General features: G+C 41.6%; 2 protein-coding genes and 1 long non-coding RNA gene across 5 annotated transcripts in view; 2 read left to right on the forward strand and 1 right to left on the reverse strand.

The window, feature by feature from the left end:
• CG42594 (uncharacterized protein) overlaps window positions 1–27,064 on the forward strand; it is a 65,743-nt gene that overhangs the window by 27,991 nt on the left and 10,688 nt on the right. For all 3 annotated transcript variants that reach the window (NM_001297940.1, NM_001169196.3, NM_001169197.3), the window contains exons 2-4: window positions 673–731; window positions 25,795–26,237; window positions 26,361–27,015. In NM_001297940.1, coding sequence (NP_001284869.1) covers window positions 25,866–26,237; window positions 26,361–27,015 — 1,027 coding nt within the window. In that variant the 5' untranslated portion in view covers window positions 673–731; window positions 25,795–25,865. The remainder of the gene's footprint in view (window positions 1–672; window positions 732–25,794; window positions 26,238–26,360; window positions 27,016–27,064) is intronic.
• Window positions 5,177–5,559, reverse strand: lncRNA:CR43495 (long non-coding RNA:CR43495). Its single transcript, NR_047764.1, has one exon. It is a non-coding gene; the product is annotated as a long non-coding RNA:CR43495 (long non-coding RNA).
• On the forward strand, window positions 6,847–8,440 carry boil (boilerman). The gene has a single exon (NM_131963.2). The coding sequence runs from the start codon at window positions 6,969–6,971 to the stop codon at window positions 8,319–8,321; it is 1,353 nt and encodes a 450-aa protein (NP_572191.2). The 5' UTR covers window positions 6,847–6,968; the 3' UTR covers window positions 8,322–8,440.

Raw genomic sequence — 27,064 nt, forward strand, 5'->3', positions numbered from 1 at the left:
GCACTGGGCGAAAAAGGGGAACATCTCAGGGCAAAGTGATAGCTTTGGTAAACGTGATAGAAGCTGATAGAAGCTAGATATATTTCATATTTCGATTCGATTTCTCCCAGTGTATGTGTGTTAGGCTAACAGCACATGCTGTTGGTGAATTTACAAGCATACTGATTCGATCTGATTCGTTTGCACTTTTCCCCTACCCCATTTTCATTGCCCTGCCACCCGTTTCTCTCAGTGTGCAGCGTACGGTGTCAGCTGCTTTTGGCCAGCTGGCCAGCTCGCCAGCCGTTATTTAACATTAATTTATGCATTACTAGGGCGCTTAAATTAATCAGCGAATGGCAGGCGGGCCGACAAAAGGGAATAGGCCCATCCACAGGCGGAAAATAAAATTTAAATCGCACCACCGAAAAGCGCGAGAATGAAGTGCAATTAAAACGGGGAAAAAAAAGAGGAAGCAAATTTACGCAAAGCTTAAAAAGAATTAACGCGAATAAGACAAGGACAAAGCAAGTGCTAAGATGTGGTCATAAAAAGGGATAATGTTTTTATCTGGCCAACAAAGAAATGGTATTCAGATTTAATGCCTGCTAAAAGGGTCTTATGTACAAGCCACATTTTCATTTAAATATATATATATACATACACTCATTTATCAACCATTTATCATTGCAGAACATATACCATTCAACTTCGAACCGCAGAAAGTAACGATTTCAGTCGACTCACTTTGGGTAAGTAAGACTTGTTTTTTTTTTCAAACCCCACCTGACCCACTTGCGCGGACTTTCCGAGATAGTTTTCAGCCCCTTGGCTCCGGCTTCACTCACTTATTTCGCATAGAGTTCATAACGCCAATTTCGGTTTGCCGTTCACCCTCTTTCAGCTGACAGTTACTCAGTCAGTCAGTCAGTCAGTCAGTCAGTCAGTCAGTCAGTCAATCAGTCACTCAGTCATTTAGGCACTCAGGCACTCAGTCAGTCAGTCAGTTGGTTGGCCAGTAAACTGAGCCGAGCTCAGGCGAATGATAAATGGCTGACATTGTGGATTGTAGGCAACATTAAGCGTCGTTGAAGCGCCGCAGATTGCAATCGTTGAGATTCCGCCTCCTTCTTTACAGACGCCACGCCCCCTAATACCAAGGCCGCCCACTAGCCGACACCCGACTGAAAAGCCAGTTACTTTTGCAGTTTAAAATATACCCTGCTTTTGAGCTGTATTAGTTGAAAATCTAATAGATACAGATATCAGACTACTAAGCCAAGCCATCGAGGCAAAATATATAAAAAAAAGTGAAATTTCGTTTTTATTTCACTAATTTTGTGGTATATATGGATGTAAGTATGTACTAAGTGTCCATGAGATGAGTTGGCCAAGTCAAATACCTTTCGTTTGCGCGCCAACTTGGCTCGTCAAAGTTTTCCATGCTATTTTTTTTTTTTTTTCTTTTCTTTCTTTCTTTCTGCAGAAGCTCAACATCTGACCCCTGACCCCTAACACCCCTGACCCATTCCGTCGACGTTTTGCTCTGACAGCCAGCAGCTTGTAATTTGTAATGTCGAAAGTGCCAGGTAGTGGTTGTTGTTGTTGCTGCTGAATGGTTCATGATTTTCAAATGAAATGCATTTCTAAACTTTTGCGGTGATTTAATGATGTGCCCGGGGAAGTGGCTCGTGGCACTTGAGAATATGATTCATTTGAGCCATCCGAGTGGCGTATCCTATCCATCCATAAATGGAGCCTCAAGTCCTTAATTAAGACGCGCTCGAATTGATTTGAAAACCCGCAACCGATATTGTCAACGGCGCACATTGAATTTGCGGTTCTAATTAGCTTCAATTAAGTGATTAAAAGCCATCAACCTCGATGGGAATGGGCCAAATCTACGTTGCCATAATTCAGGCATGGCCCCATTTTATTTGGCCGCATTATAAATGCCAATTAATTATGACAACAAACAGTAACCAAAATAAAGGCAGGGGAAATTGTTGCAGATAAATCTGTAAATTGTCATGTGCCATAAGCGGTATACGCATTTGTGCGTTTGCGTGTTTATATCTTTTGGGGATAAATAAGTTTATGGATATGCCGTGCCATCAGCAACAATATTGCGATGACTTTTTAATTAAAAACAATAAAATTGTTTGTCGTATTATATTGATTGGTTAGTGAAATGAATCATCGGCTGCCGAGTTTCACTCGACTTTTTGTTCGCTTTATTTTTCACTTTTTTTTTCCATTTTTAACGGTGTTTATCAATTCCGGACAAATGGCTTCGGCCAAAGCCAACGTAAGTCCGATTATCGGTTCAGTTCAGTGCGTGTATATATTTCGCTATAATGGCCATGGTCGTTTTTCGAACGGATTTCCAACTTATCCCCCAATTGATGAACTGCCAGCAGTTTGGCAAATATTTTGACCAGCTTTAAGAACTTCAGGAAAAATTTAAGACTATCAGTTTCCGTGTTGAGCAAAGCCCTTAATTTTACAAGTAAAACGATTCAATAAATGTAAGCCTCCAGAAATAATTTAATATTCTACTGCCAAAGCATTTGTAATTAGCAAAACGTATCTGTATTGAATAGCACTGGCTTTGCCAAAAACCCTAAGCCTTATTTCCCACCCAAAAATTAACAGTTTATTGTCTACGAATTATAATTGTTGCCCAAATTTAGAATGTCATACATCGTTGAAATCGTTAAGAAATTTCCAACAAAGTGGCATTCCAGGCTTAACATGTAAAATTTTGACAATTTTTCTCAAAAATTAGTGATGTCACCCCTTACCGAAAATGTGAAAAATGGCGAAAAAAAAATTTTTTTTTTAATAAAAAAAAAATGATTTGGCTAGTTGGCGGGGGTAATTACCAGCACAAAAACGTACTTCTTTTAGTTCTGTGATCATTTTTGCGCAAGTTATAACAAAAATTGCAAATAAAATATTCATATTTTTGCCAAAAATTTGTAGCCCAATTTTTTGCTCAAATATAATCAGTTTTTTGACTACAACTTTTATATTTGTTGCCCAAATGTAGAATGTCATACATCGTTGAAATTGTTAAGAAATTTCCAACAAAGTGGCATTCCAGCCTTGACATGTAAAATTTTGACCATTTTTCGCAATTTTTAATGATGTTACCCCTTACCGAAAATGTGAAAAATGGCGAAAAATTTTTTTTGGGAAAATTAGAGAAAAAATTATGAGGATAGTTAGCCTCCGTAATTAGCTATACAAAACAGTCATTCTTTGAGTTCTACGATCCTTTTCGGGCAAGTTATGGCACAAACCTCATTTAATATATTCGTATTTATATAAAAAATGGAGTCCCCCACTTCCCAGTCCCACAGAAGGTGCTTAAAATACAGGTATTTGGTAGGCGATACGAATATCCGATTGCTTTACCATTTAATTCTCCTTGAGTCTGGATAAAAACATTATTAGTTTTATATTTTTGCTTTGCACCTGACTGAATATAACAATTTGAAAACCAAAACATTAAAGTGGTAAGCTTAGTTTGAAGATTCGATATCAGCAAGCGAAACCCTTTCCATCTGTTGCTGACACACCGCATTTCCCACTTTCGAGGGAGCTATTCAAATATTACTCATACGCCATGTTGTACGGAGTGAACAAAAAGCAATGGCCAGTTATTAGCTGGCATTCCAGTTCAGTACGCTTAACTTCGATTCGATTTTGGTTTTGGTATTGGCATTGGTATTGGTTTCGGCTATGGTTTTTGGTTTCGGTTCAGTCCCAAACTGGCCAACAAACAAATGACCGTTTTATGGCCGGCAATCAAACACAAGACCACAAATACTTAAACTTATGGATGTCTGTATATGCCAGAAGCCAGATATCGCCGCCATATGTATACACATATACGAGTATTGGATGCCTGCCATCATCATCATCGTGGCTTGGCAGAAGTTCCAATTTTTCACAGCACAACTCGACCACAAAACATATAAAAAACACATTCTTATTACAAATCGTGGCGAGTGGTGTGCCAAAAGCAAAAGCAAAAAAAAAAATAAAAAAATAAAAATACAAAAAAAATAGGGAAAGAAAAAAGTATGTTTTCATTCCCATAAGTGAAAAGAGGCCGAAAACCCACTGACGCACTTATTTTGCGCTTTGAATCCAATCACGTACCAATTTTCCAAATTTAACCTTTTTGAGCTTGAGTTGGAGGCTCTGGCTGCCAATAAAAACCATTTGCCAGAGTGATATTTATATGGCGGCGTCGATAAAAAAGAGAAAATGTAAAAAAGAGGAACGTGTTTAAGAAGAGTGCAAGCGAAATGGAAGCGGATAAAGGATAATAACAAAGAGTGTGGGCTAAAGACCGCAGGCCAAACGCCCTTTGAACCATTTCAATTGACCAAAGGCCAGGTCAGATCAGCCTACCCGCCGATTCTCCATAATGCCTTGTTCCAATCCCCCAACATTTAAAAAAAAAAAAATAATTGAATATAACTTGTGGGAATATTGGAAATCTTGAAATTTATAAGTAAACCCTCATATTTAATATTAAATTAGTGACTATGAGAGCACGCATATAGTTTTACTTAGCCTGACCTTATTCTCCATAGTTAACCGTTTTCCATATTAATTTCTTAGCTTGCGAAATTTGAGCTTTGTTATCCACCTCACTCATTTGTAGAATTACTCACTGCACTTAGAGAATTAATTACTTATTTATTAGTTAGTTATTTAGTATAGATCCCTGAGTACGCAATACAAAATGCAGATCTTTCTCTCCGTGTACTACTTATGCTCTTTTCGATTCTCGATATCTGTTTGCTTGGCTCCCATTTTGCCTGTAAGCGACACCATAAAATATTGAACGTGTTGAGCACACACACACACACACACGCATAAGTGCACGGCCACTCACACCGCTGCACTTGTACGCTTGCACACAAACGTGGCGAAGAAGAGTGAAAAAGTGGAAGAGTCGGTGGGAGGTAAAACTCACTGACCTCGCCAACATTACCAACCCATCGATGGCTTCGATTCTTGGGCTGCGAATGTTTCGCTGAAGAGCCGTCGTGTTGTTTTATTTTTACGCGATGGCACTTTTGGCTTTTGTTGCCAACATCTTGTCTGACCCTGCCACGCCCCCTTAGCCACCACATCTGGCCCCCTTGCCGTTCGCCTCTTAAGCGAACTCAACTTTGACCTCTCTGCGACCCCGTAGCGAGTAACGCTTCATTTTCTTTATTTCGGCTGGCAGCACGCGCATTACATTACATTACAACATGGCCGGAATGGGTCCGGTCGATCCGTAGTCCATGTCCATGTCCGTATCCGTATCCGCGTTCGCATTCGCATTCGCATCCTTGTTCTGGAAAATGAGAGAGCGGGACAGCCAATGGATTTTCCGACTCGCATTTCGGCCACTCGCTGTTTGCCCATTTCTATTCGAGTGCCAGCGTGAGTGTCAAGTGAGTGTTTGAGTGCTCCGCTTATTCATGGCCAGTTGATTCGAGTGGAATGAATGCTGGCTACTGGCTGTCCACTAAGTAATTGTCTGATGTGAGCTTACGGGCCACAGATTATCCGCCATTCAGTCCGGAAAACATGGCATTTATTCAAGGATTTAGGATTTAAATCTAATATTGACATTTAACACATGACATTTTATTAAAAAAAAAAAAACATTCTTTTCCTGACAACGAATTACTGGTTTCCCGTTTAAAGCCTTTTTTACCGCGCACTTTTCCGCCCTGCGGCTTTTCTTTCATTCGCCTTGCGAGGATTTTCCGCAGCTTCTTCATACGGCTCGCTCGATTTTTCGGTACAAATTGATGCCATCTGTTCGACGTTTAATGCCTCTTGGTTTTTTTTTTTTTTGGCCAGCTCCCGGGCCATTTGTCGTGCAACACTTTCATCGCTTTTTAATGCAGTGGCTGCATAATTTTAACGTTCGTAAGTCGCCTGCATTATCCGGGCCATAAATCGGACAAGACTTGGCCACGCCCACACCCACGGCTGGACGCCCCTGGGTTCTCCGTGGATGCGGATGCGGTGGAGCAGTTAATTTTGGCCACTGGGCAGCTCAATTTTCACACGATTGGCCCCGGCTCACATCCGTATTAAACCATATCCCTTCAGCCCAACATACATATATATATATATATATATATGTATATATATACCCACTCACCTGACCCGAAAGCCACTTAAGAGCCATTCAAATTACGTTTCATTACGCTTATTGAGGGGGGCTTCAGAAGCAAACCTTTTTACGGACGGCAGGTGATCCCGAAAGTTGGGTAGACTCGCACTGAAATTACCACTTACCAAAAAACTCCAAATAAATTGAGCAAATATTTATTATAATTATTTTTTATAACAATTTCCCAAGGCGTTCTTTGGCATTTTTCTTGTAATCAATTGGTTGTATATTTTTATATTTAATTATTTTTATTGGGTAACTCCAAGTCGAGCAGCAATTGCGAGTGCCTTCAAAGTTTGTGGCTTTGTTTTATGGCCTCGAACTTTTGAATTCAATTTGTTTTTGGGCAGCCAAAAGTTATTGATTTAATTCGTATCTGGGGAATGCTTAATCAAAAATACACGAATATATGACGTGCAGTAACACCCTGTTTTTCCGACACTTTTACCAACGGAAAATGTAAGGGAAAACTTGGTTGCCCATCCGTGTGTATTTCTGTGTGTGCGCTGCTCGTTAGCTCAACTCCGTGGAGATAGTTTTCCGACTTTTCTCATCGATTGGGAGCCCAGTATCTGGCTGCTGTATTCATTTTCTTGCGGCCAAGTGGGCCGTGTAATCGCTGTCAGTCGTCATGCGATTCAGCTCGAACACTTTAACGAAGCCCAGTTAGTTTTCGTTCGGAAGCCAAAACATCAGCACCGAACGTCTATACATTTTCCAAGTTTTAAATATACATTTTTTTTTTTGTATATATATACACTGCATTAAGTACGGAAATTTGGCGCTTAAAATGGTTGTTCCGAGGATTAAGAAAAGAAGTCACAGTAGGAAAATCGAGGCGACGCCAATGGATGTGGAGGAAAAAGATAATAATCGTGATCGTAAACACATTTTGAATCATCTATCGCGGGCACCCGGAAAATGTATTTTGAGTAACTGCAATCAATTGGTTTTCCCATCGAATATGCTGGTACACATGCTCCGCAAGCACAACAATAGTCCGAATACCAACTTGGCGATCATCTATGACAATCAACGATTGCGTAAAACCTTCAATCTAAATAGTTTGAAATACGACGAACCGCAGGTGTTGAATATACTCCTGTATGCTGGCACCGAGGGTAAGCCGCACACTCGACCAGCTCGCCGGTACTTGAGTTATCCCAATTGCGGTCTACCTCATAGTTTCGGTCGGTACGAGCATCATTTAATGATGAATCTAATGATTTGCAAGACCTCTTGGTTCTCCATGCTGCCGGACAGAATATGCGGCGAGAAGCTGGAGAAAATGCATGGTACGCCGGAGAACACCATATATGTTATATGGCTGATGGGCCCGGAGACCTCAAGTCGTATGTTTTATACGCTGACTGCATACGATCGTTACTATATACAATCGCGCAGTGTTATTCGGAAAACAAGGAACTTTTTTCTATCGCAGCAACCGAAGGACTTTCTCAATCACGAGAATGATTACCTGATGCTTCGCCATGAGGAGGCAATGGATTTGATGAACGGCGAGGGTGACGAATTGAATCAGACATCGTACATTAAGTTGGAACTATTTTTGCACGAGGAACCTAAACTGGTTTCGTTTCCCACACATTTGTTTCCGACTCCAATGATGTCAGATACAATAAGAATATTCCCACTATCATTTAAGGCGATTAATGTTCTGCCCCCTAAAATGATGACGAAACAGAACTGGAAACGGGCCATAAGGATGTCCAGGAAAGGACCTGTGGCAGCGACTAAAACCGCGAAAGAATCAAATGACACCTCAGACGATCAAGAATACTCCTTTGATAGTAAAGTAAAAATTGAGCTCCTTAAATATCTACACTCAGTGAGGATTCCTAAGGCCAAGAGAACGCAAAAACAAGTCCAGAACGAAGATCAAGCAAAGCCTCTCGAGATGGATCCCGTACTCTTGGAAGTACCAATCAAGAATAGAGTATTGAAAACTTTTAAGAATGCCATGGATAATTCGGTCAAGGACGCAGTGAGAAAGGTGACCGATGAGACGTTAATCGCTAACCTAGATATAAAGTCTGAATTGGAACTAGAACTAGAAATAAAACCGCGAAACCGACCAGCTGAAGCGAAAACGGAAGCTAAAAATGAAACTGAAGCGCCACAGTAGAGAATTTTTTATTGAAAAAATCCTAAGGTACTTTTTCATTTTTCTTACCAAAAAAAATTTCACGCAACAAATTGTAAATCTTTCAGTACAATAAATGACCCGAATTCAACTTGCATACCAAATAAGATTATTATAAGAGCGAAAATGCTTTCGTTGTTTTCATTGCCATTATTTAAATTCCAGTTTCGTTTCATAGTCGCCACATAAAAATGGTCAAATCCTGTGGAAAGTCTGTGTGTGCGATAAAAGGGGAGTTTGCGGGGGGTTTACTAGTGAGGCAACCAAACCATTGCGGTTATCAACGCACGTTGCACTCAGCAGGAGATTTCATTCCATTCAGGTTATTTAAAATATAAAGATTTGAATTTAAAAAGCTTGCAAATGCAGTGCACGGATAACAGGTGAAGGTGTGTGCGAAAGCGATTAAATAATGCACTAATAGTTCAGTCCGACATTTATTTAAGCTGCTGCAGCGGCTTTACAGTCGAAACAAAACCTGAGTGCAAATTTAAAGTTTTATTCAATGCAAACGTTGGTATCAAATAGTAGCTCAAAACAATTAAGGCCTTTAATTCAGATTTGCAACGAAGGATGCTGAAAAAAAATAAAAAAAAAAATACAGGCCGTCAAACAAGAAAAGATAAAAGTACAGTCCCGCCAAACTGCAGGCGATTTCTGTCAAACTGACAGTTGGCTAAAAGGAGAGAAAGAGTGCGCGATAGCCGCCAAGAACGAGAAGGATAGATCGAGGTGAGAAAATCACTGAATGAATCTCATCCGAGAGTTTTCGCACTTGAAAGCGGCCGGCAAACAAAACAAGGACACCAGGAAGTGGGCGGAAAGGGTGAAAGGGCAGCTCGGCCCGTCCAGAGTTGCCTGCAACTGAAATGTCCGACGAACAATGCAAAAAATAAAAAAAAAAATGAACACACAAAAAATAGCACCAGACTCGGCAAGGTAAAAAATAAGAATGGCCGGCAACACAAATAAAATGCGAAAATGCTGGGCGACAAGAACAACAAAAGTACAACAACAACGACCATCAACGGTGAAAATCTTCTGCTCTGCGGCAGTGGAAAACTTTTGAATAATTTATCTTGCGTTGAAAGGACGTTTTCATTAAAATTCGCCAACGTATTTAAAGTGCGAGATAACTCCCAGAGTGGCGATTATTCAAGTGAGTTCATTTGCCTGCTAGGAATGCTAAATGCGAAGGTAACTCCCCATACAGGAGAACATATAATATATGTATATATATATATTTATATAGGCACACACATAACTCCCGGAAAATGCGTTTCACTGACAACCAAACTCACTTTGTAGGAAAATGGGTACCAAGTCGTACTTTGTACATTATTTTGGCCAACTCAACACATGTTATGCGCTAATTGTTTTATATTAAACGAGCTAATAAATCAACAATAACATCATATGAAAACGAAAGAGAGTGAGTTTCTCTATGGGATAACAATACCCAACTTTATGATAATTAAATTGCAGAAAATTATAAAATAACATTAAATGATTTTAACGATTATAACTCTATATTTTTGTATGTGTATTCCTAAATTCTACCCAAAAAAATAAAAAAGCAGTACGAAAACAAATGCAGAACGAGGTTTTCAATGGAAAATTGTTTTACATTTCAATTTAATTAAATTTTTTGTGCACATTTTTTAACCCATGTTGAAAATATGAGTTTCTTAATTGGGCTACACATCGTGTTATTTTAATGCGCTTTCCCTGTTCGGCGAAATTTTTTAATAAATACCCTAGTACTGTATGGTTTTGTGTTTTCCATTAAAATGAAACACAAAACATCAAACATTTAAACATAAGTGTACTTTGAGCATTTTCAACATAAAGAAGTTTTAATTTATCATTATATTTTATTAAAATCCTTTTATTAATGAGCATTTTTAACCAAGTCGAGCTTTTGCCCAGATTTAGCTCTTTTTTATCTGGCAAATGCTGAAATCTTTTGAAATACTCTCAACTCCGATATCTTTCAAACTATAAGCTTTGATGGTGAATATTTCGGTATCATGCCATTGTTTTTCCTTCACCTTTACCTACTATAGGTTTTTAAAAATTATTCATAAAAGTGTTAGCCCGTTTGGTCTATTTGGTAAGTGTTAGCTTTGTTTTTTTCGGAGGCTTTTTGTTAACTGAAATATGGCGCATTCGCTGCTGCATATCTCGCGTAAATATCGCTGCATTCACATGTGGCTGTGCTTATTCAGGCAAAGTGGGTGGCGATGGGCGCATTAACGTTGGCTACAAACTGCACTGGGGCTGGCAATTTTCTTGCGGATTCCCAACGCAGCGCTCCCGCCATTTCCATTTTATTCCGCTCCTGGGCAGCGTCGTTTTCATCGCGCAATTTCCGCGCAAGTGTTGGCAATATAAAAATAGCGACAAAATATAAAAGTAATTTATGTTCGCCTTTTTCCATATCATTTCTATATGCATGAGTTCGGGCCACTCACTTCAGCTGGGTAGTTTATAAAAATGTATGGTACACCAACCAGCCAACCAACCGACCGACCAACCGACCAACCAACCGACCAACCAACTCCCGCTGCCGGCTCATCCTTTTTGTGATATATGAAATATGCATGCTGATGCGCTCGTTTGTATGCGCCAAACTGCATTTAATTTATTAAAATAAATATTTTGCAGTGTTGGATAATGGTGTCTGAATTATGTCAACGACGATAAAGCACTTTGTGAATGTATCTTGCTTGAGCGTTACGCGAAAATACTTGGACCTGCTGTACGAGTAGTTGTAGCTGTAGTGTTGAGCAACGTTGTATGAGGCATGTTTTTCAAGTTCTGTGAACGGTGTCCGATTTGTGTTTGTAATGATAAAACACCAGATGCTTTGTTCATAATTAATGACATGCCTTGGTCGTCGCTTTCAATATGATTAACCAATTGCCGCGTTGAAATTTACATGAAGCGAAACCGAAATTAAATATGTTTAGTCCGAAATCACATTTCATTATAGTGCGGCAATTGCATAATAATGTGGTCAGCCGCAAATAGCAGCCATTATCCGAGTCACCCAGCAACCAAATCCACCCACCTGTTTATATAACGACCCACATTTCCAAAATACACATCAAAACGCATTCCAAAATACTCATGAATATATCAGCATGAACATTTGCCAGATTCATTTGACAGGATGTGGCAGGTGGATCTTTGTTAGTACACCCCGAAAACAAATATAAATGCATATCCGCGAGCATGTATTTGCGTAATCGATTTCTAGTTTTTCATAGCTGTAAGCAAAACGAGAACCCATATCCATACCAACTGAATAAAGCAGAAATTTTTAGTTTATTTGCAAAATATTTAATAACTTTTTACTTTAAGCCAAGCTACCTGAAACTTTTTCGCCCACAACATGAATTCCATTACCAGCTTAGCAAAAATAATTAGGATGTCCCTTTTGACTTTGTTCAAATATTTCCGGGCCAAATTGTCAACTAAATTTGCGCGAGCAAATGGCCGAGCGGCATATTTTTTATTGTTCATCAAGTATGCAGAAAGGGAAAGAGAGAGAGAGAGAGAAAGAGACAATAATGGGCCAAAGGGAATGGGAATGGAGGGGCAATTCAGAAAGTTAACAAATAAAATTATGCAAACGTCAACGAGAAAAAATTCAAATAAAAAAAAAAAATAAAGAGACAGGGCACAAACAAATTTGCACGACAAGCTAAGGGAAAATAAAATCTGACTTCGTAATATGCCAAAACTGTGTTCATAGTGTAAAAGTGTCTATTTACATAGTCATGCATCATGGCAGAGAGAGAAAGAGACGTAGATATGGGGGGAGCGAGAAAGCGAGAGCCACACATAGGGCATGAAAGAGAAGGCGAGAGACAGGTACAAATGCTTGGTAAGGAACTACATACAGAAAAAAAAAAATTAAAATATCTATATGGAAAAGTTCATAAATTTTCAAACACCACGCGAGCTGGGAAAACCAGCAAACGGGTGAAGGGGCGGAAAGGGTGAAAGAGACGCAGCACACAGGGGGACACAGATTGCGGCAAACTATTTGCAGCACAGCAAAAGTGAAATGCAAATAAATCCCCAAATGCCAGCCCAGCCCAGTCGCAAGTACATGCAACACTAAACAACAGGCACGTTCGTCTTTAGCACCGCTTCCAAAGTTTCCATTTTTTTTTTTTACTCTGGCTGCTCACCTCATCACCCACCGATTTTCCACCCATTTTCCCGCCTCGTTTGCCGGCTGAGAGATGGCCAAAAAACTACTCGCACACATATGTATGCAAAATATGCCCACCTACACAAAAAAAAAGATGAAACCAACGGACAGGCAGAAAATAAAAGGAAAACTCCGCAAAAATATCTGCACACATTTTTCCCGCAAAATTCGCTTACAAATCGTTGGACAGCAGAGTGCGTGTACGTCATGACTTTTGCCCATTTGCAAGTAAACACTCGCATCTTCAGATTAATACGATTTTAATGTAGACCCACTTTTTGAGTTCCGCTGGGGAGTAAATAAAAGTAAATTAAATTTAAATTTGCAGCCATTAAAAGCAGCATTAGGATTAACCTATTAAAGACTAGATATTTTGTCTAAATTCTAAGTATGATATTTATAAGCGTATTTCAAGTTGAGCATACATACATACCATACAATTGCTTCGATCCAAACTGACCTAATTTCAATGATAGTCATCCCAGTCAGTCCCCATAGATTCGGCAGGATCAAAGGTCTCTGTTTCTGAGTATTCCCCACCTGAAAATCATTGACAATTCGCTGATGTCTTCCCAAAAGCCCCGAGGAAGTGTGGCAAAAGGCACTAAAAATGAGAATGAAAATAAAAATAAAAAAAAGGGAGCGCCATAAATGGCAGAGCCAAAGCGAAACACACTGCGGGGTCGAGGGGCTTTTTGGGGCACACGTGGAAGCATTTTGTCGGACCGGAAGTCGCATAATTCCAAAGCGGAAACAACTAATTTGATTGTATTTAGCACCAGTTGGGGATCGGGGATCCGGACGTAAAGCGAGTATAAATTGCGGGGGTCTTCAAACTGGGGGGGGGGAGGAGGAGGTGAAGTGGTGGCAGAGTTGGGTTGGCTTAATGAGCAACTTTTAGTTGCAATTAGCCAGCGGAGGAGCAGCTGGAGTAGAAACATCGAGTCGAGGCCCAAACCTCAGACCCGGGCTACTGCGGTTTTACACATTTCACTTTCGTTACTCGCAAAAATGTGCTAACTTTTTAATGCCCTCAACTGTTGTCCAAAGCACTCCGTACAACTGGCCGCATTTATGTATATACATATATATAAGAGTATATATATTGAAGTGAAATGGAGAGCGTGCAAACTTTCGTGATATCAAAATGAAAGACTCCGACCATAATGCTAGGCAGGTCAGTGGCTGACAGCTGCAAAACTATTCCGAAATTGCAGCCAGGTGAAATGCTGCACAACTTAACATCGCTTGATTAAAAACTTTCCAAAAAAAAAGGGTTAACTCGTTTTAAACTTTGGCATCGCGTTAAAGTTGCAACAAATCTCGCATATAACTAATGCAAATCCAAACAAGGCGAACAAGAAATTATTTGTCTTAAAAGTAATCGATTTAGTTGGCTCACCTATGTGATGCTATTAAAAAATATAATATAATTTATTGGAGCCAACTGTCAGATGTGCCATGTATGACGAAAAGCTGCTTGCTGCGAAAGTCTGGGAAAGTTTACAACTCAATTTGTTGGACATTCCGCAGAACATATCCATAGTTAATGATCCTCCGTGGGGCGCAGTTAATATCGCAAACAACGAGGAAAATGGGGGAAAACTTTTGCGAATGGGAACGGCTGGTGGAAAATGGTGGAAATGATAAGGCGGCGGGAGTGGAGGCCGTGCCGCTTTTCCAGCAAACCTTTTTGACAAGCGTCGCAGTCATAACTTTTACTGCGCTACTTGTTGTTGCTGTTATAATTGCTCATTACGCTGGCATGTGCCACGCCCACGCCCACGACCTTGACCATGCCGACGCCCACGCCTAAAATCGCTACCGCTTCCCTTTCTCCACATTTTGCAGCTTTACAGCTCGCCACAATGAAACTTTTTAGTTGATTTTATTATTTTTTCCCCACTTCCATTCAATTTTTGTTTTTTTGTTGTTGTTCTGTGTTGTGTTTGTTTGATGCCTTCCAATGGCAGATTTCCCGAAAACCGAAACTTTTCTCTAGGCCCAAATTAAAACAGTATAAGCATGGTCAAACACCGAAGACCCTTAGGTGGTTCAAACATATTTTGCTGGACTTTATTTCTGTTGGGTTGGCTAGCAACAAGGAGCGCTGAGCTAATTAAAATCATTTCATAAATTTGCCATTTCTTCGGGTGCACAACAAACATAAGCAGGAAAATTCCCAGAAAGTGGCATTGAAAGTGAAATTACTAGACTATAAATGTGCCCCTATTTTTGGACGTTTCACAGCACTGAACGAAAAATAATGTGTCATTATATGACATGTTTTATGGTAATAAATTATGAAGTATTTATATTGCACCTTTAATGTTTGCATCTCTTTCCACTGACCAACACTGGTATTTCATACATCAAATATTTTCACCCAGCCAGCAAACAATGGGCTTTCAATGTAAGAACGGTTTACTTAGGTGTTGATGGGAATGTGTATTGCGGGTCGCTCGGCTATTGGGTGTGGTTTTTGGCTGAATGGTTAGATGGGTAAGATGGGTAGATGGGTGGGTCAAAGAACCGGATGGGCTTTGAGTGCCTGCGGCTGGGACGCGACACGTGCAACGGGCGCGTCAAATAGGAATTCATTAACAAAACGTTACACAAAATTTTAATTAAATATTAAAACATAAAAGTTTGTCGAGCAATATTTTCGGTGGTGCGTTGGCGACAGAATTTCGTCCAGGCCTTGGGGCACTTGAGCACCCGAAAATCGCCACGAAAGCCACCCAGTTTGGGCAGGCAGCATGACAGCGGGCTTTTGTTGTTTTCGCTGCCTTTGGTAATAGAAAATTAAGTTCTATTTATGTGCAAAAGTTCCTCATTAAAATCGAGCAGGCAAACTTTGATTAAACTTGCCGGTCGCTTTTATTTCTTCCATTTTTTTTCATTTTTTTTTTTTTGCGTTCGTTCCTCGTTCCTATACTATGCTTTCTATGTACGAGTATATACTTTTCTCTGGGGCAACAGTTTGTTTTTATGCGACAAAACTTGTCGATAATTTAATTAGTAGAATTTCCTAGCCGGACACACACAATGGTTGGACAATAAATGCCAGAGTGGCGAACAGCAGACAGCAAATTGCCCATAAGGCTTGAAAGCGGCCTGAGGGGCGTTGGGCGTAAGTAGATGGGCGTGGCACTCTACTCGGCTACTCCACAGAAATGCTGTTCGGTTTTGCTTGCGGGCATTTAATGTATCTTTAATTTCCCCTGTGGTTCGTGTCGTACACAATCAGAGCAATATACATACATATATGCCGACACATATATGTATATGTATGTACACACGACCATGTGTGGCGAACATGTATGCATGTGTGCGTGTGTGTTTGTGCATTTCCGTTTCCGTTGAATAGTCGTGGTTCCGCTTATCTGCGGGGATTCGCTTTAGCCCTCTTTTTGAAATTTTATGCCAGCCCAAAGACAGCTAAATCGAAGCGAAGAATTTGGTTAAAACCGAAGTAGAAAAATGTTAAAATAGACATTGATATTAGTAAATAAGGTGCTTAGCTCGCAAATTTGTATTTATCTCTCACATCCTTCATTCCCAACGAACTGAATATTAAAGTGAACCACTCTGTTTGGCAAATCACACTTGACTGAGTCCCCAAAATCCACATTCTCGTCATCGTTGCCGCGCATTAACGCACATCCAAAATCCAGATACAAATTGGAATTTCAGACAGAGACAGAGGGATATACATTTGGTTCTTAGAATTTAGTTGCCTTACTCACGACCAATAAAAGCCCTAGACAATAATAACGACTTGTAGTTAATGCCGCCAGGCTAAGAAGTTCAGGGATTTCCCAAGCCGAAAAAAATAGAAGGGCCACAGAGAGATCGAGATAATACAACCCTTTTTAATTCGAGTTTAAGGCTTTTGGGCCAGGCTAATGACGCCTTTGGGGAAATTCACCATCGACGGTCGATGGTCCAAGGTTGGTAGCCGAAGGAAAAACAAATTCGACCAATGCATCCAATTAACTGAGAACATAAGACCACTCACTCACTCCTTCATTATACCGAGTTGGCCATTGGGGCCAACACAGAAATCAATGCGAAAAGCAGGGAGAACTCATGAGTTCTTCAAACGGTTGCCTTGTCTTTATGCTACGCTGAACAAAAAAAAAACAGAATCAAAATATAAATGTTGTATTGTGAACATATATTGTTAAGAATTAAAGAAGTCACAAAACATTGATAAGTTTTTTTTTTTTATTTCCTGCGATGAGACAACAAGTTTCTCTCAGTGATCCGTTTTGATTCTGAGGTGTGGCTGACTTTGATTTGATTGAGCACAAAATGTACCATTTCTCAGCTTGTCCAAACATTCAACTGCACTCGATGTCCGCTGCGTAACATCGAGGTTGTTCCGGTTTTGAAGTGGTTTTCCAGCCGCCGAAAAGGGGGTTTGTCGATGTGTGGAGGGGGGTGGGGGGGAGTTATCTTTGCATAGAGGGGGGGGGGCTTGGACAGTACGTAATACCCTGACTAGGCGTGTTCACATGCCACGCCCATTTGACGCACACGGCAAGTGCAACAAGCTGGCAACCAGGACAGCGCCAAAAACTAAGCCAGCTGTAAAGCTCTTTTGTGCACTGATAGCACACCAAATACCCACTATCGCTAGTAATAAATATATGCTCAGCTACATTACAATATGCTTGCTAAGTGAAAAAAAAAAAATTGGAAAAAAGTCAATTGTTAGAATGAGAAAGTAACGAAGTGAAATACAGCATACCCTGGACAATGGCCAAATGCCAGGGTATGCACAGTGCAATCGCACGACCACGCCTGGACCCAAACTGGAGCACATCAATGGGGATTTATAAAAAATGCAAATTCATTAGAACAGCCGCCGACCAGGACAAGTTGGCCGAGTGCTGAGTGCTGAGATCTCGAGAGCTCGAAAGCACGAAAGCTGTTGGATTCGGTTCAGTTGGGGGCCAGCTGCTCTACTAATTCCACTGACTTGACACCGGCAAAAAAGTGCATGCCACAGAAATGGGGCTAGGCAGGCTCGGAACCTCGGAACCTCAGACACAGAGGCGTCGTGTCAGCGCCGGGTGAAAGTGCAGCGTCAGGGGCTTTCCGTCTCCCGCCCCCCGCTTCCTCTTCCTTCAATCTCTAACACTTTTTTCCACTTTCTCCACGGCGATGGCAGCATTTGGAAATTAAAAAGAACACCAACGGACCAGAAGAAGTCGAAGGAAATGTGCAACCTTTGGCTGCACATATTGACGAAGCTGATAGGATGGCAAATATTCCGTACATACGGATGCGTGGTAGCATCGGCAACTTGGAGATGTTGGGATCTTTAAATAAAAATTTAAAGTGGATTTATGTTAAGGTGTACAGAAGTATGAATTATATTGCCTTTTACGTACGATTCTAAATATAAATATTTAAGATTATTTGCTAAAAAGAAACAGGACATTTATAGGTCTATAGCTAACAGAGCCCAACTCTTCCATCACTCTAACGTTTTGCGATTTTTCCAACCTCATTTCTGTGCCGCGCTTGCTGCTTTGTTGCTTTTACACCTGCTGGCTGCACACACCGCATGAGTCCTGCTATCCTGATGTCCTGAAGTCCTTCGTGACTTTCTTACCTCTGCGGTCTCCAGGGCACATAAATCTCAACTGTGGCTGCCATTTGAAGTGTCTTTTCAAGAGTCGACTGCGAATGGGATTGCGAATGAAATTCAAATTCGTTGCATACTTTGCGGCGCTTATTAAACTCAAGATAAACGCCCGAAAGGCAAACGAAAAGAATAAAGGATTTGTGGGCGTTTATGGAGGCGTGGCAGACCACTAATAGCAGCGCCTTGTTGCCACCGCAAAGCATGCTTTTCGGTTTAATGAAGCACCCGCGGATTCAGCAGCAGATTCTCCGAAACTTGTGAAAACTCTTTCGCGGCAGTCATAAGTTCAATCAACATCAAATTTAATTAAAACGCTAAAAGCATCCGCCCACGCCACCCAAATGCAAAGTGAGCAAAAAAAAAAAAGTTGCCAGCCAAAGAAAAAGCATCAAGAATGCGTGCACTGTAAGAAAAAAACAGCTGCTCAATAAAGTCAACGATTTCTTTGGTTTTCAAAGCAAAGATCGCGAGCAAACGAATGATTCTATTGGAATTTTCTCTAGTTTCGAATATTTCGCTCAGTGTACTGACAATTGCCGAAAGGGGAGTCGACACTGGCGAGAGAGAAAAGAGCGAGCATTAAAACGGAAATAATTGTGGTCTGGCCGGAGACCGTCGGACCGGATATGGCCAGATCCAGGGGCGTCTGCTCCGAGAGGGGGCGTGGCCGTGGAATGGGATGGGTAGTCGGTAGGTGAGCCGTTGCAGGGGCAGCGACATTTGCAACACTTTTGGTTTGTAATTAAGTAGCCAAATGGCAGACAGACAGCCAAAGGGTGAGAAACAGGGGAAGAAAGTGGGGCAGTTGAGGGGAGGGGGTTGCATGAAACTTTAGAGACTGGTCGACCGAAAGAGGATGTTAGCCATCCGCAGCTAATCATAGTTACACAAATGCTTATGGCGGAATTAACTTGGCCGCCAACGATGAGAAACAATTGAAATCGATGGTAAAAGTCAAAGGGATTGCAGAAATTGAACAAAAAGCATTAAGTGAGCAAAAGGGGAATTTTTTTTAAACTTATATGCACTTAACAATTATAAAACACTAAGTAAAAGATAAGCCAGCTGTTAATAGTTAAGTGTGGAAATATTAGCACACAAATCTAACTTTTGAAATTGAAATTCCATTCTCCGTTAGACAAAGTTTATGCCCGTGTTACACAAAGGAATTTAAATTTTAAAACAAAGTGCTCGGCAATTTCATTAAGTATAAATTAAAACAACTAGATAGCCAGACCAAACGAATGGCTAACACGGAAAGGAAAACTTTTGCAGACTTAAAAGCCCTCGAAGGTTAATTCTCAACTTGTGTTGGCACTTATTATTTTTTTTTTTTTTTTTGCGAGCCAAAAAAAATGTAGAAAAACTAAAACAGAGGCCCAAATACAATTATAAACACATTTGTCTAACCATTTTTGCACTTTTATTCCTTTTTTGCTGGCCCCTTTGGCAACTTTAGTGGCATGCTCACTTTCAATTTGGCCTTCGTGTGAGTGCAACACACGTGAGTGTTGTTGCAACAATGGGAGAGGACAAAAAACTGAAGAGGTGCGAGTGGGAGGGGCCGAGGTGCGGAGACAGGGACAGCAACACACGGGCACAGCGCAAATTGTGTAGAAGAAATAAAAGAAAAGTGGAAAATGCAGACAGACTCTGTTAGTGGCAAACTTTTGCCGCTTTGCAACACTTGAGCACCAGCACTCAGCGAAAGAGAGAGAGAGGCTATACGGCGCCAGAAAGAGAGAGAGCAAGAGCGAGTAAGCCAAAATGGGTTTAGAATGAGAGGGCGAACATACATAGCTTATATCCACCCACTCACATGTGAGTGCGAAACTAATTTAAAAAGTAATTTTTACTTCCGGCATTTACACAGCTGCACTAAGGTAAAAAAAAAAATGATGATAAAAAGCTAACAATGTGCATCGCAAAACTCATTTTTCGCTCAGAAAGTATTTTGGAAAGTATATTACAGATTTGCGTTAACTTTAGCAATAAATATTAAACAGTCCAGATTTTTGGACCAAGCAAGTATTTAACATTAATAGAGCAGAGCTCTCTGCACAAAGATCGATTGGTAATCCTAGGGGGGAATCACAACACAGCCTGGCACCAAACAAACTTACATTATTTTCGACTCAAATAATTTTTAAAATTTATAACTTTGGCAACAATTGCAGTTCAATTGTCCCTTTAACGGACATCCTCGTTTTTCAGCTAAAAATAAACACAGCGGTCTGACCGTTTACTTTCTCAACAAAGCCAAATCAGAGTAAATAATAATAAACTAGCCCGATGGCAACTGCTCACCCCTTTTCGCTAAATCAGACCACGCCCCTACCACGGAACCGTTGCCCATCGGGCAACCGCAACATCGACAGCTGCAACAACATTACGTGCAACAACAAATGCTTATTTAGTGCTGGCAATCTGTGTTCGATGTGTTTCGATTGTTGTGGCTAAGGGCCGCAGGTGAAAAGTGGGCGCAAAAAAGGGCTGGAAATGTGGGTGGAAATTTAGTTGGTAGAGTGGGGGGGTGGGGTCGATGGCAAACAACAAAAGTTCCCAAATTCAGCAGCGGAAACTTCAGGTTCAGTGGTCTTTTTTTGCCAAAGCAATTAATTTAGTAAAACTATTTGCGATTTGCACGTAAACCAATTTAAAATCAAAGTCCAAGTAAATGCCAAAAACAAATGATGAATGGAGTGTCCTGCGGTTATGCCTCTATGACACTTGGCCAAAAACTTCACTCTGTAGTGGAATATGAATGTGAATGTGACTGTGAATATAACTTGTATAGGAATTTAACACTTAGTTTTATGAATAATAAATATTTGATAACGAATTTTTCGCATGTGCAATGACAGACACTCAAAAGTAAATATCATAAATCCAGTGAGCGGGCAATAAACGCAATTCATACATAAACGAATAAACATCATAAATATCAATGGAAGAGACATCAAGATTTGTCATAATTCTGGGCTAATAACAGATCTAATGCCAAAGCAAACGCTGCGGAATGGCCAAATATATATATATATATATATATATATATATAGAGCTCATAAAGGCGACAATGTGGCCATAAAAGCTAAAAGCAAAAGACAAGCAAACACACTCGCGCACTCACTGACATTTCATTTCATAAGCCCGGCATCTTAATCTCGAGGAATAAACTCGTTGACACCCGTTGTCACACAACACACAACACACCTACCCACACCACCCCCCCCCCCTTTTTTTCCCTTTTCCTTTTCCCAGGGAATGTGCTTTCCTACCCACTTTTTTCGCCCACACGGTCGTCTTATCCATGTTTGAAATTAATTTTACTCACACAAAAATTCTCGCGCGCATACAATTTCATTAAGCAAATATTTTTATGTCGCCCGCCAGCGTTACCTCCGCAGCCACGCCCCCTTTTCCAGGCGGGTCCACGAACCCCCCACCCGCCCACACAGCCCCTTGGGCGCAAAAACGATACAGAGCTCAAAATGCCGCAACAAAACCAAATCAGAAGGCGTTACCAAGGCCACAAAAGGATGTGTTGAACTGGTTTACCTATAACAATACCAAAAAAAAAAATAATATGAAACAGTAAAATTAAGAAGAAAATACTTTACGTAATATCAAAAGCAAAAAAGTATTAAATGTGAACTATACAACAAATTTGACAATGAACAAATGAGGGAAAGTCGCAAATCAATTGAAAATTTACTCTAGTTAAGTCCGATAGTCACATTTAATTGCGTGATTCCTTTAGGATCCTTTCCAAAGGACCAAACAGATTTATCTCTTCAATTTTTTGCCTGCATGTTATCTTTATTTTTTGTTTGTTTTTTTTTTTTTTTTGGTGAGTTAACGACGCGCAGCTTTTATACGATTTTAATGCCGCGAGCGGTCCACAAGCAACTGAATCATTGCGCTCATAAAACGGGGCATATAACAAATGATAGTCGAGGCCACGCCCACTGCTGCTGGCTCACAAAAAAAGAGAAAAAAAAAAGAACAAGCCAAAGTAAAACAGACAGCACAATTAATGCATTAAAATAAGGGCGAGGATGCGAAAGCAGGAGCGAAACATTTGCAGGGCCAATAAAAATGGCATTAAATGACGCCTGCAAATTTTCGAGCCTCAAATAATCAGCATAAAAATGAGCAAAAGTGCTGAATATAAAATTAATTGAAATATCTCAGCGAGCAAAAGAGACAGCGATCGAGATAAAGGCGCATTAAATATATACATACATATAACACAGTGCCGAAGTCAAGTGCCAGGGATTTTCCAGCGCCAATTGACATGCGAACTTTGATTGCCAGTGCGAATTAAATGCGAAATGCTTCCGCACTTCCGATAATGAGCCAAAACAAAACGCTTAAAGCATTGCCCTTATAGAATTTAAATATCGAATAATTTTCGCTGTTCTGCGAGGCGTTGCACAAAAAAAATACCCCAAATTATCTTCAAGTTCAGCCAACAAAGCGTTGAATACTGAAGTCCAAGCGAGGGAAGCACTCAGGACGACAAACCAATTAAGGCGAAGGACACAAAAGATGGAAGTTGGGTAGGCTGATGAAGTAAGCAAAGAGAAATGCGAGTGGGCAAAGTGGAATGACGACTGAGCGAATCAGTTTGCCCATTCCAACCGGGACGATGCCCATGGCCAGCTTATTGGCTCAGTTGGAGCCGGCACGATGGTATTTCCCCAGATCCTCAAGATCCCCGAGATTCCCCCACTTTCCACTTTCCACAGCCACACTGTCCATTCCTCCATCCATCCATCTCAATTTACTGCGTGAGACTTTTGTCAACGCACGGCGAGAAAATGAATGCCAGCCATGGCAATGCCGAGTCCGAACGGAAAAAAAAAAGAATGACAGCAGAAAATGGGGACAAACTGGAGTTGGGGGCTGTGAACTGAGTAGTGGGGCGGGGCCAAAACAACCAGCGGGCCAACAACAACATTAGGCATTAGGCATCACTGGCACAGTTGCACAGCTTCTCAGCCATCGAATTTGTATCACAACAATTGCCATAGATACAATCGTCTAGTTAAAGTTTCAGTGTACTGTATTTAAGCCACTTACCGCACATGAACTGAGCTTACTGATTATTTATATAAACTCATTAACAGAAGATACCATATGCCGTACTTAATTCTTTTAAGATCGTATACTTGATTTTAAATACGTATACGCAATGTTGTCACTGCCATGCATATTCTTCAGTGCAACAAGGTTGCGAGGACCAATCAAACGGAACACGGTGCAAAAAAGTGTTGGCCAAAAAAGCAATTTATACGGGTCTGTGCCGCTTTCTCCCGCTTTCTCTTGCCTTCTGCCGCTTTCTCTCACTTCCCTTGTTTGATAGCTGAGGCCACAGTGTTGCACTAGTGTGCGTGTGCGTGTGCGTGTGCGTGTGTGTGTGGGCAAACATAAACAACAGTTACGCTCGAACAACGGGCAAAGTTGCATTTCCGCTGTAACCGTTTTCCGCACAGGAAATGCGTTCGACGCGTGTTTGAAATATTGGGCCCGAAAGTCGCAGCCCTCGATTTTCCGCCGCCGGCATTTTCTCCTGCCATTTCCATTGCCGTGCCGCCCCATTTTTGCGGTCAACTTGGCCAGTGGGCAGTGATTTCGCCAACCAGTTTTCATCTCATTTGAGCGAGCATTAAATGTTCAGCCTTCGCGGGCTGGCAAACTGCGCCAGGAAATGAGTCTTAATCCCCTCGATTTTCCACCCAAAAACCATCTACGATCGCGAAACTTTTGGCTGCGAGTAGTGGGTCTGGATTTTCCAACAAAAACGATTTTGCTGCCGCATGGCAAATCATGTGTAATGGAATTAAAGTCGCAACAAATTTTCCCTGCCACTGTTTGTAGCAGACTTAAATTGAATATAACAATACTGAGAGAACAAAGCGGACTTAATAGTTGCCTTTAAATTAATTTGTTAATTACATTACGTTCTGACTTGTGTATTTGTGATCAACTTCTTTCTTTTTTTTTCATAGCACATAATATATAAATTTGTATGAAATGATTTTTTTCTCTACTATTTTCAACTAGTTTTCAAGTATTCCCAATCGAAGCAACTCAATTGCCACAGAACTTTCGCATTTTTCGCATATATGTTTGCTTGTTTTCTCACCTTGGCCACTTGTGACTTTGATTCAAGATTTTTGTGTTTCCCATGCTGCAGTTTGCCCCTTGGCCGAGATTCTCAACTGCCCAAAGTGAAGGTGTCCGAGAAGGGCCACGCCCTTCTCCGCCTCCGTTGCCGCCCTGCATACGAAATGCGCAACACATTGGCTGCACTTGAACTGAATTCCCTGCGCTTCTTGTTGTTGTTTTTCCACCTTTTGTTTATTTTTTTTTCTGCCGCTTGTCTTAGCCACTTGACGACTGCCTTTTGACCGCCTTCGCTTTCGCATGGAAAACTAGCGAGGAAAGCGATGGAAAAGCCTCGGGAACGTGTTTGTCGTGTTGCACAGAAAACAACTCAAGGGCCAAGTCAAATATGCTGTCCTTGTGTCCTTGGGCGCGTCCTTAATTGCCGCACCTTCGTTTGCCTACTCGCCTCCGGGCGATTTGTTGCGCATATTCTTAAAATGTTGCATAGTAAACGGTCTTAGGTTTAGAAATTTTTAGCAAATTAGTAAGCAAAAATGATTATGCAGTACACATTTGGTAGTCACACTTGAAATGCCAGGCTAATAATGTTCTTCACCTAAATAGTTGGGAGTAAACCTTGGCGTTTCGAAGTGAAAACTAAACAAATTTCACGCTCGTCTGCTTCTCAATCAAAGCGAACTTCAATCGACGATGGCAGAGTTGATGATTGGGTGCGTAAGCCGCTTAGGCTTTGCCCATGGAAACACCCATCGAATCACCCTAACTACCCACTAAAAGCCCAATGCCAACCCCGTCAGTTTTTGGGCATTTTGGCAAAAGCGATTAATTTCGAGTAATTGCAACTTAATGAAAAGCATTCAATTGTACAAATTAATGGAAATGTCTTCAGCATTCTGATATCCAAACATTCATGTGTGTGCTTTAGTGCCTGTTAATTATTGCTTTGATGAACCGCACTCAACTGTTTCAGTTTCCACCTGCAAAAGGCCCAAAGTTTCGGCTATTCTCAATACCCAAAATGCGATTTTCATTTGCGGCACTTGCGGATTTTGGCCGGAATTGTAAGCGATTGCCTTGGCCATCGGGGCGGAATACCAAATCGGTTAATCGTATCTATTTGCCTATTTTAGCAGAAAATTATGTCAAGCAATTCGAAATGCTGAGCTAAATGGCTTAAGGTTTAGCCTGTGTGTGTGTGTGTGTGTGTTTGTGTAGCTCAAAACAAAAATGGCATCAAGCCAATTGGATGTCAAACGGCTTGGGTAATAATGTTTAATCAAAACCACGAATGGGTATGCAATGAAATTATTTATAACATTTTCGATAGAGGAACTCAAGTTTAAATTAAACACTGTTCCTTTTTAGAAACATTTAAGACACAAGATCTATCCATTATCCAACCCATTAAGTATGGCTTGTCCTTCTTCAATCCGCAGCTTGATTGATTGATTGATTGATTGATTGAACTGCGAGGCAAGGAGCGGGCAAAACAGCGACCAAATGCAAGATGAACCCGGATCAACCGATGTCAATGCAAAACGGGGCGCCGCCTCCGCCCCCCTCGCAGCTGACCGCCCACACAATCGCCGCGTCCACCGTCACCGCTGCCCCGCCCACCGGCTCCATGGCCGCCCCCACAGCCCTGCACTACAACACCGGAATGGGTGGGGGCATTCCGCCCACTTCGTCCGCCGGCGGCACGGCCGGCAACTATGTGTCCATCGGCATCCTGCCCAGCATGTCGCCCGCCCAGCTGCCCCCGCTCCTCCTGCCCGCACCGCCACCAGCGACGACGACCTTCAAGACCACGCCCCTACTGCCCATGCCCACGCTCGAGGACATTGAGGTGGCCAACCAGACGGGCGGCCAGAGCGGTCAAGTGAGTAGTTCACATAGAAACTAATTTAAAAATACATATTTAAAAAAAAAAAAAAAGTATCTTTTTGAAATACGATATTTATCTACAAATGCGTACTTTTTTGACATCTGTGAACTTTTGCAGGTGGTCGTATCCTTGGCCCAAACTTCGATGGCGCCGCCGGGCATTTTGAAATACCCCACAGCGGGTGGCTATGTGAGCGACATGATGGCACCGCCGCCCAGCCTGCCGCTCTCCATGTCGCTGCCCCATCCGCCGCTGACCTCCATTGCTGGCAGCACCGCCGGCAGCAACAACAGCAACATCAGCGGCAGCAACATGAGCAGCAACAGCAATTGCGGCACGCTCAAAAGCAATGCGAAACTCTTGCCGCTCCAATTGATGGCCACACCACCCAGCCGCAAGGAGCCGCTGACACCCGCACATCCGCAGGCGGCCTCGATTCAGGCCCAAGCGCAGGTGCAGCACCAGCTGCAGCAGCAACACCAGCAGCAGCAGCAACAGCAGCAGCAGCAACATCAGCAGCAGCAGCAGCAGCAACAACAACGGCAGCGCAAGCGGCAGGGCTGGTGCTCCTGTTTCAGTTCGACGCCAGGAGGTGGCCATGCCGGCGGTGGCGTTGGCGGTGGTGTTGCTGCTGGTGAGACCGGAAAGACGCCACCCGGATACGGAAGCAAGGAGAAGAAGAAGAGCCGCAAGGCCACCTCACAAACGGTGTGGTCCGCCCTGCTGACAAACCTGGGCATCTGCATGCTGCTTCTCGCCTACACACTTCTGGGTAAGCGCTAATTCGAATTGAGTTCGACTAATTAATTCAATAAATTAGC

Source organism: Drosophila melanogaster, chromosome X (genome assembly GCF_000001215.4).
Source record: "Drosophila melanogaster chromosome X".
Taxonomy (NCBI): domain Eukaryota; kingdom Metazoa; phylum Arthropoda; class Insecta; order Diptera; family Drosophilidae; genus Drosophila; species Drosophila melanogaster.